This window comes from Cetorhinus maximus, chromosome 6 (genome assembly GCF_964194155.1).
Source record: "Cetorhinus maximus chromosome 6, sCetMax3.hap1.1, whole genome shotgun sequence".
NCBI classification, from domain to species: Eukaryota; Metazoa; Chordata; class Chondrichthyes; order Lamniformes; family Cetorhinidae; genus Cetorhinus; species Cetorhinus maximus.
This window is the reverse complement of record NC_135884.1, coordinates 21,558,859-21,571,594: the sequence shown is the minus strand read 5'-3', so window position 1 is coordinate 21,571,594 and position 12,736 is coordinate 21,558,859. Positions and strand designations below refer to the sequence as shown.

The 12,736-nt window shown below is 40.4% G+C and overlaps 1 protein-coding gene across 13 annotated transcripts in view; it reads right to left on the bottom strand.

The window, feature by feature from the left end:
* Window positions 1-12,736, bottom strand: part of atp2b2 (ATPase plasma membrane Ca2+ transporting 2) — a 404,278-nt gene that overhangs the window by 117,904 nt on the left and 273,638 nt on the right. For all 13 annotated transcript variants that reach the window (XM_078543393.1, XM_078543387.1, XM_078543389.1 and 10 more), the window contains 2 exons: window positions 11,234-11,475; window positions 10,488-10,722 (listed from right to left, as the gene is read on the bottom strand). In XM_078543393.1, coding sequence (XP_078399519.1) covers window positions 10,488-10,722; window positions 11,234-11,475 — 477 coding nt within the window. The remainder of the gene's footprint in view (window positions 1-10,487; window positions 10,723-11,233; window positions 11,476-12,736) is intronic.

Below are 12,736 nucleotides of genomic sequence, written 5' to 3'. Positions count from 1 at the left end.
TGTGACCTGCAGAGTAGTGGGGCGAGATAAACTGAGCACTCCTCCCATCCTGGTCATAATACTTGTGCATATGTTCCTACTGCGAGGGAAACAAAGGCCTAGAACCAACGTAACTGAACTTCATAATTCTCAGAGGAATACATTAAAAGCGCATAGAAATTTTTTGCCCCATTTCTCGACACTTCTTTATTGCACACAGGTTGTATGGCATCCATTTGGGGGAAGCATGTGAATAGCTCGGATTAAAACATGGAAATATTCAAAGTTGTGCTCTGAGCCAGTATTGCAAACAGAACCAGCATGTATGCTGCACCTCAACACACAAAAAGGGGTGAATGACCAAATCGACACAACCTCTAATTCTCTGGATTCCTGGGAATTCTGCACGAAGATAAAAAGTTCTGCTGCCTCTTTTTCACTGACAAACCACTGAAGGTATTTCTCCTGGCAAGAGTGATGTCAATCTTGGTACACGTCCATTTTGGTGTTCTGGAAGGATTTTGTACCTCAAAAGCTTAAGGCAGTGATGACCTTCACAGCAATGGGAAGAGCTGCCTCAGATCTTGATGTGGTCAGTAGGCCAGCCAGGAGCACATGGCAATCTTCTCTCATAACCTCTCTGTTGAGGTAGGAGTTTTTCTGAGGAATGTTCAGGTTTGATTGTTACGGTCCACAAACATAAGTCTGAGAGTATTGATCAATGTGCTTATTCCTCCTGAAATGACCACACCTGCATGCGATGCCCTTTATGAAGCTGTCCTCCTCATTTAAATTATACAGCCCAATGGGAACTTCCAAAGGGATTTTCATTCTCAGCATGTTTTAGTTGCAAAAAACTGTAGGACAGTCCTGGATGCAAAGCAGACGTTTTAGTCAAAATAGCCAAAGATTACACAAAATTGCTAAAACCTATGCAGACACCATTCCAGCTAGTAGAAGATAACCAAAGCTGGTGAGGCCTGTGGACCAGTCATGCATCCATTTCATATTGGTGAAACATTAGCGTTCGGGCTAGCATCATGAGGTTTGATGTCATTTGAATAATTATTCCATGAAAATGAGACTTTCTGGTGGCGCAGCAACCCACTGTCTGAGTTAACCGTTGACTGAAAAACAAAAATCGGCTTCTTTTGATTAATAGCTTTATGCCAATCGCAAGCTTCCAGATGAATAGTGGAGACTCTTAAAATGGAGGCAATTATTGACCTTTTTACACCAGCTTGAAAATAAGTTAATCCAGCAGCAGTAGTAACAATTCAGGCAAGATATAACCCAATCTGCCTCTTCAGATCAATGCCTCTGAAACTAATACAATTTAACCTCAACAGCACACTCATTTCTGTACCAGCATGGCCATTCCAGGTCTCCACTCTCCACTTGCCTGGATGAGTGCAGCTCCAACAATATGTAAGAAGCTTGACACCTTCCAGGACAAAGCAGCCCGCTTGATCAGCACCCCATTCACCACCTTAAATACTCACTCCCTCCTCCACTGACACACAATGGTATCAGTGTGTACCATCTACAAGACGCACTGTAGCTACTTGCCAAACCTCCTTCAACAGCATCTTCGGAACCTGTGACCTCTATCGCCTAGAAGATCAAAGGCAGCCGATGCATGGGAACACCATCACCTGCAAGTTCCCCTCCAAGTCGCACACCATCCTGACTTGGAAATATATCACTGTTCCTTCATTGTCTCTGGGTTAAAATTCTGGCACTCCCTTCCTAACTGCACTGTGGATGTACCTACAACACATGGACTGCAGCGGTTCAAGAAGGCGAGTCATGGCCACATTCTCAATGACAATTAGGAATGGACAATGAATGCTGGCCTTGCTAGCGACACTCATGTCCAAGAATGAATTTTTTTAAATATTCGGTTAATACAAAATTATGGGCATTTTTGTCCTGTAGATTCACATCCTTAGGGGAATATATTCAGACTGTTGGAACTTAATACATTTGAGGAAATGTGAAGTCATGAGGCAGAGGAAAATTTAATTCTCTGTTTGAGTTGGAATTGACTCGGACTTCAAAGGTGCTACCCTACATTCCTGGTTCCCTTCTTGCTCTATGTAATCCTCTAATAAATGCAGTTGATATTTGTTTCAATGTTGCCTGGAATGAATGTGTCTAATTTTTTGCACAATATCTAATTCATAGATTGTTTTACCCTACTAATGGTTACCTCACCTGCTTAGTAACAGAATATCAAGCCTACTTTAAGTGTACATAGAACTTTATAATGTATTTTGTAAAAAGAGATTATTTTTTTTAAAAAAACTATTTACTATTAAGATAATTTTTCTTTTTATTTGAGGTTAGGTTTCTCTCCAGTTTCCTCCCTCTTCCCTGCTCTCTCAATCTCATTCATCAGCTAACGAAGGAACTGGCCTCGTTGCTGCTTCTCAGAGTATGCCATTTGTCATTGGGGATGCAGCATTGTGGGTGATTCATGAACAAACTGTGCCACCTTCCGTGGACACATTATTAACAATCACTTCTTTTGTCCCATGTCACTTCACATATTTCAAGTGGATGGGCCCAAGCAAGTTATTTTTCATTACCTGGGCAATTGCATTTGTTTGCAAACTCTTCATTCCAGGATAACAACTGAGTGGCTTTCGCTGAAGTAAAACTTCTTCCCTTGCATGTAGATCTTTTTTATATCCCCAAGGTATACAATTATGCATGTATTTTATAATTAATAACTGATGGACAATGTGACACTTTACAATAGAGTGTGCTCATAAATGTAAGCATAGCTCACAAGAAATAAGAGCTTACTTGCTTTCAGATTACTCCTTTGTAAAGCATTTCACAGCCAATGGGTTAACAGTTCAATATTCTGTAACTAAACATAAACCTCTTAAATTTGTAGAATTGATATCTATGGACCTTGTTTTTGGACTTCAAATTCTCAAGATAAAGATTCTATCTTTCTTGAATAGTAATGACAACTTGCCCCCAAATCACTGACTAGTTAAAATGGAAATTTGCTTAAGCTTTATTTGGGGGAAATGAAAGATGAACTTAATTTGATATCAAACAGTTGAACTACAATGAATTTGAAAATTGAGCAATTTAGATAACTATCTCGCGGAATAGTTTTCTTGCTCAAAATAGTTCACTTGCCTGAAGGGGCAGCAAAAGTTTGAAAGATGTCATCCTCTATAACCGATGATAATAAATTAATTAGAATTGATCACAGGGTTGTGAAATTGCTAAGTATATCTTTCTGACTTGTGGTTCTAGCAATTATTTCTGTCCTTTCCACATAGGAAATGACTATAGCCTGAAGTGATAATTGTTCTCTGATTCAAACTCTTATGTTCAACACCAAGCTTTTGGTCATAAAATTCCTTCTTTGGAGAGAGAGAGAAAAAAACACATTTGTGGGATCAAGTTGTAAGTTTCATCTTCTGGTCATTCCTGAATTAATTGGCTCCCTTGAGCTGAATGTCTGAGAATACAACAGCTCAGTCATGAAGTGCTATTATATTGTGTCAGATTAATTGTTATATTGTACCAACATAAGTCTCACTGGCTTTGTAAAGTTACATTTCAGGAGGATTTAAGATGACAATATCTTTTGCTGGTGTGCGACTTTCTAAATGCTACGTTTTGCTACCCGGAAGGTTAGCATGTGTGCTTCACAATATCACCACATAATCCTCTTCAGCTTCCAGGGACGTCAGGCTGGGTGGGGTTGGTCATGTGAGTTGATGCAAGTCCTGCAACCCCTAGAATCCACCATTCACTGCTTCTGCCAGTTTTCTGCTGAAAACTGTTTTGGCAAAAGAATAAATCCACGTCAGTTGCTGTGTGCAGGATGCCATGATAATATTTATTTCCCTCATCAATAAAAACAGCCACTTGTTAAATGGATAGCAATAACTCTGAAACTAATAAATAATTAGATAGCTACAGTGACATCTGAAGTGACAGCAGGTCATATGTTTTATTCTCATTCAAATATTTTCTTTTAATTTCAAATCACCTTCAAGCCTCAGGAAATATGCTTGATGGTAAATTAATAAGAGAATAAAAAGAGGCTATTGCAACATAGTTGGCTTATTAGATAACTACAAAAGGATTACAAACAGAGCAGGTATTAGGAACTAAATTCAGTCCGTTCTTTCTGATAGCTATTTAATAATGGTGCATTATTAACTGTGCATGTGTAAAAAAAACAATTGCTTAATCTGCTCTTTCCTTTCCTCTCTATCTAACCTGACATTAGTTCTCCCTATTTCCTGCTCCCTCAGTTTCTTTATCTCTCTTTAAAATTAATTGGTTACGGGAGATAAACCATTGGATCCAAGGACACAAGGTCCCAGCTGCCCACTTGTCGCTGTAAACCAGCGTTAACAATTCGTGCTTCCAGTAATTTGCAACACAGGAATAATACTATCCAAAAGGCAAGGTGAAAAAATCCAAAACATGCTGCTTATTGACAGAGGCATCACACCAGTAGATTCTCGTTGAAATATTCAGTGGGACCCTCTGGTGTAATGAGTGTACTCCACTTCTAGATATGTGGAATAAAGTCATACTCTTTTTTTGGCTTATTCATAACCATAATGAATTTTGCACACTGAGAGAGAACATAAAAAAGGTCTAAAGACCTTTGTTCTTGAGTCATTCTTTTATGTTGTTATATTTCAATTTAGCCATTCATTGCCCTCAGCATACAACTGCCTGACATTATTAGCAAGAACTGAGTGCATTTCACATAATTCTCATGAATATCATCTGCCCAAGAAATAATGAAAGACAAATCAAAGGTGAAATTGTGTCACTTTACTTGTATCCATTTATTTTCTATTTAAATAGCAATATGGTGTCAAACTGTGTGCAATATAGCGATGCTCTAAAACATAGGTATGCTCATGTGCAATTATTTCAGAAAGATCCCTATCAAAACTTTGTGTTGTTCTAAGGTATTTACTGGGAAAAGATCTGCAATAACAAACAAAAAAATGTCTTTATAATCATTTTGTTTGATTCTTTGCTTGATGAATCCTAATCAAGGGATCCTCACTTGAGCCTTTGGGTCACATTTTGACTGCGGGTAGAGGGCTTGAGGACTCTATTTCACAAACCATGAGTTGGCCTGCGGGCTTCTACCTAACCTTTTCATATATTGGCCCAGAATTTACAATGCAAATAATGGTGAGCCTTTCAGCAATCACTGTTACAATGGAGGAAATCTGACAATAGCTCTGGAGTACATGCAAACATGGTTAAGTACAGAAATCCAGAGCGCTATTAGAGATAGCCTGCTCCCTGACAGGGTGTAGTGTGGTTGTCCTCACCATTAGGTTTGGCAATGAAATGACTGCAACAGTGAGAACTTGGAGTACATGTATACTAATTCCACACGAAAAAAAGATGAAAAAGTTAGGAGTGATGCACTCAGAAATAAATGAATGTTTATAAACATCCTGGGGGTTACCATTGACCAAAAACAGAACTGGACTAGCCATATAAATACTGTGGCTACAAGAGCAGGTCAGAGGCTAGGAATCATGCGGTGAGTAACTCACCTCCTGACTCCCAAATCCTGTCCACCTTCTACAAGGCACAAGTCAGGAGTGTGATGGAATATTCTCCACTTGCCTGGATGAGTGCAGCTCCCTCAACACTCGGGAAGCTCAACACCATCCAGGAAAAAGCAGCCCACTTGATTGGCACCACATCCACAAACATTCACTCCCTCCACCGCCGACGCACAGTAGCAGCAGTGTGTACAATCTACAAGATGCACTGCAGGAACTCACCAAGGTTCCTTCGGCAGCACCTTCTGAACCTATGACCACTACCTTCCAGAAGGGCAACTGCAGCAGATACATGGGAACACCACCACCTGGAAATTCCCCTCCAAGCCACTCACCATCCCCTGACTTGGAAATATATCGCCGTTCCTTCACTGTCACCGAGTCAAAATCCTGGAACTCCCTCCCTAACAGCACTGTGGGTATACCTATACCACATGGACTGCAGCAGTTCAAGAAGGCAATTCACCACCACCTTCTCAAGGGAAATCAGGGATGGGCAATAAATACTGGCCTGGCCAGTGACACCCACATCCACGATGAATAAAAAAAAAGTCCACGACACATGATAATTACTGCTGAACAATCTCTCTGACACTGAAAAATTATTTTTACAATTGTGGACTCACATTCCCTCAAAAGAAAATCAGTCTTAGAGATTGAGATGCATTCAAGGATATGGGGGGAAGAGAGAGCGGAAACTGCAGAAGCTCTGGCCGTAACTTTTCTGCCTTTCTTAGCCTCAGGACTGGAGAACTGCAAACATTATACCCTTGCTCAAAGAAAGGTGTAAGGATAAGCCCAGCAACTACTGGCCAGTCAGTTTAACTTCGGTGGTAGGGAAACTTCTAGAAGTAATAATCGAGGACAAAATTAATAGTCACATGGACAAATGTGGGTTAATTAAGGAAAGCCAGCATGGGTTTCTTAAGGGAAAATCATATCTGACTTACTTGCTGGAAGTTTTTGAGGATGTAACATAGACAGTTGATAAGGGCAATGCTGTTGATGTGGTGTACACATGGACTTAGAGAAGCCGTTTGATGCAGTGCCACTCATCAGGCTTGTGAGTAAAGTTATAGCTTATGGAATAAAAGGGATAGATAGTGCCAACATGGATACAGAATTGGCTCAGCAACAGGAAACAGTGGTTAATAAGTGGATAAAAGTAAAGAACTGCGGATGCTGGAAATCCAAAACAAAAACAGAAACAGAAATACCTGGAAAAACTCAGCAGGTCTTGGCAGCATCGGCGGAGAAGAGCACAGTTGACGTTTCAAGTCCTCATGACCCTTCAACAGAACTAAGTAAAAATAGGAAAGGGGTGAAATATAAGCTGGTTTAAGCGGGGAGGGGGTTGTTGGGACAAGAAGCCAGTAATAGGTGGAGATAACCAAAAGCTGTCAGACAAAAGGACAAAGAGGTGTTGAAGGTGGTGCTATTATCTAAAGGAATATGCTAATTAAGAGTAGACAGCAGGACAAACAAGGTACAGATAGCCCTAGTGGGGGTGGGGTGGGGTGAAGGAATACTAAAAAGGCTAAAAGGTAGAGATAAACAATGGGTGGAAATACATTTAAAAATAATGGAAATAGGTGGGAAAAGAAAAATTTATATAAATTATTGGAAAAAACAAAAAGGAGGGGGAAGAAACGGAAAGGGGGTGGGGATGGAGGAGAGAGTTCATGATCTAAAATTGTTGAACTCAATATTCAGTCCGGAAGGCTGTAAAGTGCCTAGTTGGAATATGAGATGCTGTTCCTCCAGTTTGTGTTGAGCTTCACTGGAACAATGCAGCAAGCCAAGGACAGACATGTGGGCATAAGAGCAGGGTGGAGTGTTGAAATGGCAAGCGACAGGGAGGTCTGGGTAATACTTGCGGACAGACCGAAGGTGTTCTGCAAAGCGGTCACCCAGTCTGCGTTTGGTCTCTCCAATGTAGAGGAAACCGCATTGGGAGCAACGAATGCAGTAGACCAAGTTGAGGGAAGTGCAAGTGAAATGCTGCTTCACTTGAAAGGAGTGTTTGGGCCCTTGGACGGTGAGGAGAGGGGAAGTGAAGGGGCAGGTGTTGCATCTTCTGCGGTTGCATGGGAAGGTGCCGTGAGAGGGGGTTGAGGAGTAGGGGGTGATGGATTAATTAGCACATTGATTTAGATAATATCACCACCTTCAACACCTCTTTGTCCTTTTGTCTGTGACATCTTTTGGTTATCTCCACCAATTACTGGCTTCTTGTCTCAACAACCGCCCCCCCCATTAAACCAGCTTATATTTCACCCCTTTCCTATTTTTACTTAGTTCTGTTGAAGGGTCATGAGGACTCGAAACGTCAACTGTGCTCTTCTCCGCCGATGCTGCCAAGACCTGCTGAGTTTTTCCAGGTATTTCTGTTTCTGTTTTTGTTGTAGTGGTTAATGGATGTTTTTCCTGCTGGAGGTAACTTTGTAGTGGAATTTCCCAGGGGTCAGTGTTGGGACCCTCGCTTTTCCTGATATACATTAATAACCTAGACTTCAGTGTACAGGGCACAATTTCAAAGTTTGTGCATGATATAAAACTTGGAAGCATTGTGAAATGTGAGGAGGATAGTGTAGAATTTCAAAGGGGCATAGACAAGTTGGTGGAGTGGGCAGACAGATGGCAGATTAAGTTCAGTGCAGCGAAGTGTTTGGTGATTCATTTTGGTAGGAAGGACATGGAGAGACAATATAAAATAAGGGGTACAACTCTAAAGGGGATGGAGGAGCCAGAGGGACCTAGATGTACACAAATCATCGAAGGTGGCAGGGCAGGTTGAGAGAACAGTTAATAAAGCATACAGTATCCTGGGCTTTAACAGGGACAAGGAGTACAAGAGCAAAGAAGTTGTGTTGAATTTTTATAAGTCACTAGCTTGGCCTCATCTGGGGCCAAAATTGCGTCCAATTCTGAGTGCCACACTTTAGGAAGGATGTGAAAGCATTAGAAAGGGTGCAGAAAAGACTCACGAGAATGACTGAGGAACTTCAGTTATGAAGGTAGATTGGAGAAGTTAGTACTGTGTTCCTTAGAGAACAGAGGGTTGAGAGGACGTTGATGGAGGTATTCAAAATCATGAGTGGTCCGGACAGAAGTTATAATCAAACTTATTGAATGGCAAAACAAGCTCGAGGGCCCAAGTGGCCTACTCCTGCTCCTAATTCATATGTTTGTAAACTGTTCCCACTTGTAAAAGGATCAAGAACGAGAGGGCACAGATTTAACGTGATTAGTAAAAGAAGTAAAAGTGATACGAGGAGAAACTTCTTTATGCAGCGAGTGGTTAGGGTTTGGAATACACTGCCTGAGTGTGTGGTACAGGCAGGTTCAATTGAAGCATTCAAAAGGGAATTAGACTATTATCTGAAAAGAAAGAATGTGCATGGTTACAGGGAAAAGGCGGGGGAATGGTCTTAGGTGAGTTGCTCATTTGGAGAGCCAGTGCAGACATGATGGGCCAAATGGCCTCCTTCTGCACCATAACAATTCTGTGATTTTGTGAAAATGAAATCTTAAAACTTTTTTCTGTGTCTTTTATGTCTCTCTCCCTTAATTCCACCTGTATTTCTCAACGGCTAATTTGCTTTCTGTACAAAGTTTAATACCTCCTTCTTTGGACCCTGCTTGGCTTAGTGAGGATTCTTCAACCTTATTGGTTAAAGGGCCCATTCTCTATTCACACACATCACAGATGCACTGTAGAGGGCGCTATGCTGGAAAGGACAGTAGATCTGTTGACAAGCCCAAAAGTAGTCAGTAGCTGGCTGTCAGCAAGGTGAACAATGAATGCTGAAAACAAAATCTGGGCTCTTCTGCTTTTTCACCTTTTGCTTTACCACCTCATGGTAGCTTCCATCTTTTTATTTCCTACTAATCCACTGTAGAGTCATATAATATTAATGGATGGATAAACTGGCAAGTAATTGTCCATTTTTTTGCCTATTTACTATTTATCTACATTAATGAATTTTTTGATATAATTTTCTGACAGCCATAATCCCCATATGCACTTCCTAATGGTGTTATAAATTTGTATTCTACATATTTATCAGTACGCTTTTTCAAAGGTACAGAAAAATCACTTGCATCTATTTTGCAATAAAAGTAAAAATGCAGAAGATGCTCAAAAATCTGAAATTAAAAACAGAAAATACTGGAAATGCTCAACAGGTCCGAGGTAATCATCAGGTTGATAGCCTCCTAGATCTTTGACTGGGAATGTTAACTCAGCTTCTATCCACAGATGCAGTCAGACCTGCTGAGTATTTCCAACATTTTCTGGATCTATGTTGTGTTCATTCGAGAGGAAAAGTGTCCTGAAAAATAAAGATTTATGGAACATATTCAGAAGACTGGAACTTCAAACTAAAATGTGTCGAATTTGCTAAATATTCAAACAAATAAATCGAATTATATGAGTTGCTGATGTTTCAAACTATGTGCAAACTACAGTTCTTCATTTGAATCTCACAGGAGAATGTTCCTTCATCTACTGTAGACACTTCTCGACCTGGTGGAAAGGTACAGATATTTTAAATGATCATTCAGAACCCACTGTTTGGTACTGTGGAAATAATTCATTTTGTGTTCTGCTGACAGGTCAATACCTGAAATATTAACTCGGTTTCTCTCTCCACAGCCTGGCCTGCTGAGTATTTTCAGCACTTTTGAGTTTTATTTCACATTTCCAGCATCTGCTTTCTAATTTCATGTTATTTTCTGTTGGCAGTTTTATAAAACCTAAAATTATAGGATATCACAGCACAAAAACAGACATCACCTTTATGCTGGTGTTTTAATGAACCACATTTTTCATTCATTGCTGATTTAATCTGTACACTTCCATCATAAAACCTCTCGATCTAAATATTCATCAGACTGCAGATTATAATTTTAATTGCTTACCTCTGGTCTCACTGGGTCCTCAATGCCAACTACAGCTATACAGGTCAGGTCGATTAAAATGTTATTTTCATTGTCCCAGTCAGGCTCTGGACTACCTGGGAAGTCACGGAAGGCGATACAAATGGTCCTCAATCCATCACAAGCCATGGGTTCGATGACCTTCTTTACCATCTCATCGCGGTCGCGAGGCCTGAAGACCCGTGCCTCTCCAGCAGTGTTTAAGATATTTGAGCATCTAAAACAGAGAAAAAAGGAGTTGCAAATGTTAACTATGTATAGCTATATGAAAATACCCAAATTCTAAATATGTCCATTTAAAGGAAATGGCTAACGCTGATAGGAATTGGAACACACTATGCCCAGGCAATTCTGGACTTCACTCTCTGTTGCCCATGGCAATGCATCTCAAGTAAAACCTTAGTAGATCATCCCAGAGCCTCTCTGGCAGGCTGTTATCATGCTCACATGATGGAAGGGGTAGTCCAGCTCTAAAGCCTTGTGACAGCAACCAATTATGTGTTTTCCTTCACAGACCTGCACGATCACCATTTTTGTTTTATTGAAAGGCTACAGCACATCTATAAAGCTGACTCCATTTACACTACAACTTTAGGATAAGTGTAAAGCAGCTTATGGAGTTGCAGTGTAAATGCAGCCTTATTTATTACAAATACTACACTCAAAAGATCATAAAACATATCTTCATTTTAAAGTGTGTGCATTTTATATTATTTTAATGTAATTACTTTTTTAAGACAATTTCTGAGGCTCCTTTGCTATACATCCGAAAACTTCCATCTTGCATTTTGATGACGGTACTCATGGACTTTCTCTCAGAGTTGAAAGTGTAGACTTTGTAGAGCTTCTCTTCCGGTGTCTGATCGCGAACAGTTTGGTAATCCCGCTTCAAGTCCAAGACAAATCCCAACAGCCCACACTCAGTCTTGTTACCAACCTGACGGGGTAGACCAACTTCCTTCTCGGGAGGCTGCAAGAGAAAAGGGTTTACAAGTTAACTGCAAAATGACAAGAGAGAGGAGTATAATCTGGTTCCTTCAACGAATCACTCATTTTATCCAGTGAGTAACTGACCCACACAGAGCAGGTAAGTCCCTGGCTCGATCCGAGGCCCTGCCCTGTGCTAATTTAGCTGATTTCAGGAAAGGCAGAAGTGGTGGTACTTTCATCACACATGGATTAGCAAGACAATTCAACCAGGACTCCTGTTCCAGATTGCTATTCAGCGACCCCTGCTGTGCACTTGTTAAAGTCAGGAGAACACAAGATTGAACTGAGATGTGATTCAAGTATTTATCCTTCTTGCAAGCAAGTAGCATCAATGGTGATGACCTGTCCTGTTCCCTTAATGCCCATATCCTTTATCCACATATTAAATTGAACCTTGAATGTTGACATAGTTTCTGCCTCAACCACTAACGCTGGAATTGTATTCCACAGCCTTACTACTTTATGTGAAAAAAGATTTCCCTTGATGTGTGTTCTAAATCCCTTACATTTAATGTTATATTGATGGTCCCTAGCTCTTGACAACCTTAACAACTGGAAATATTCTGCTTTTATTTACGCTGTCCCATCCTTTTTAAACACAAATTTTGATTAAATATAAATTTCATAATTTTAAAACATATCTCCCTTTAAGATATTCCTTAAAACCTCTCTCTTTGACCAAACTTTAGGTCTACTGTCCTGCTATCTTCTTCTGCAGCTTGGTGTCAAATGTTCAATGCTAACCCGCTTGTTCAGCACCTATGGCTATTTTGCTCCATTAAAGCGACTGAATAAATGCGAGTTGTTTTCAATCGAACATGGAGGGATGGTTTTTACAGCTTGTATTCTACTTTAGAATAAATTAAGAAGCTGCAGTGCACATGTATTAATATTCATGCATGACCCCCGAGCTTCTGATCACTTAAAATTCTCCATCCCAATTGCACTCTGATCTCACTGTCCTCGGCTTGCTGCACTGTTCTAATGAAGTTCAAGTAATGGCTCCTCATCTTTCCTTTAGGCAATTTACAGCCTTCCGGGCTGAACACTGAGTTCAACATTTTGTATCGTAATCACTGCTCTCAGCTTATAAGAAAGCAGCTGCTGATATTGGTTCTGACGCTGCCATTTACACCTCCTCTAGGCTCATCTTTTGTTTCTTATTCCCTTAACACCCACTTTTGCCTTGCACCATCATCCCTTTTGTCCTTTAATCTCCCCTGCTTTTACCCTTTCTCAGA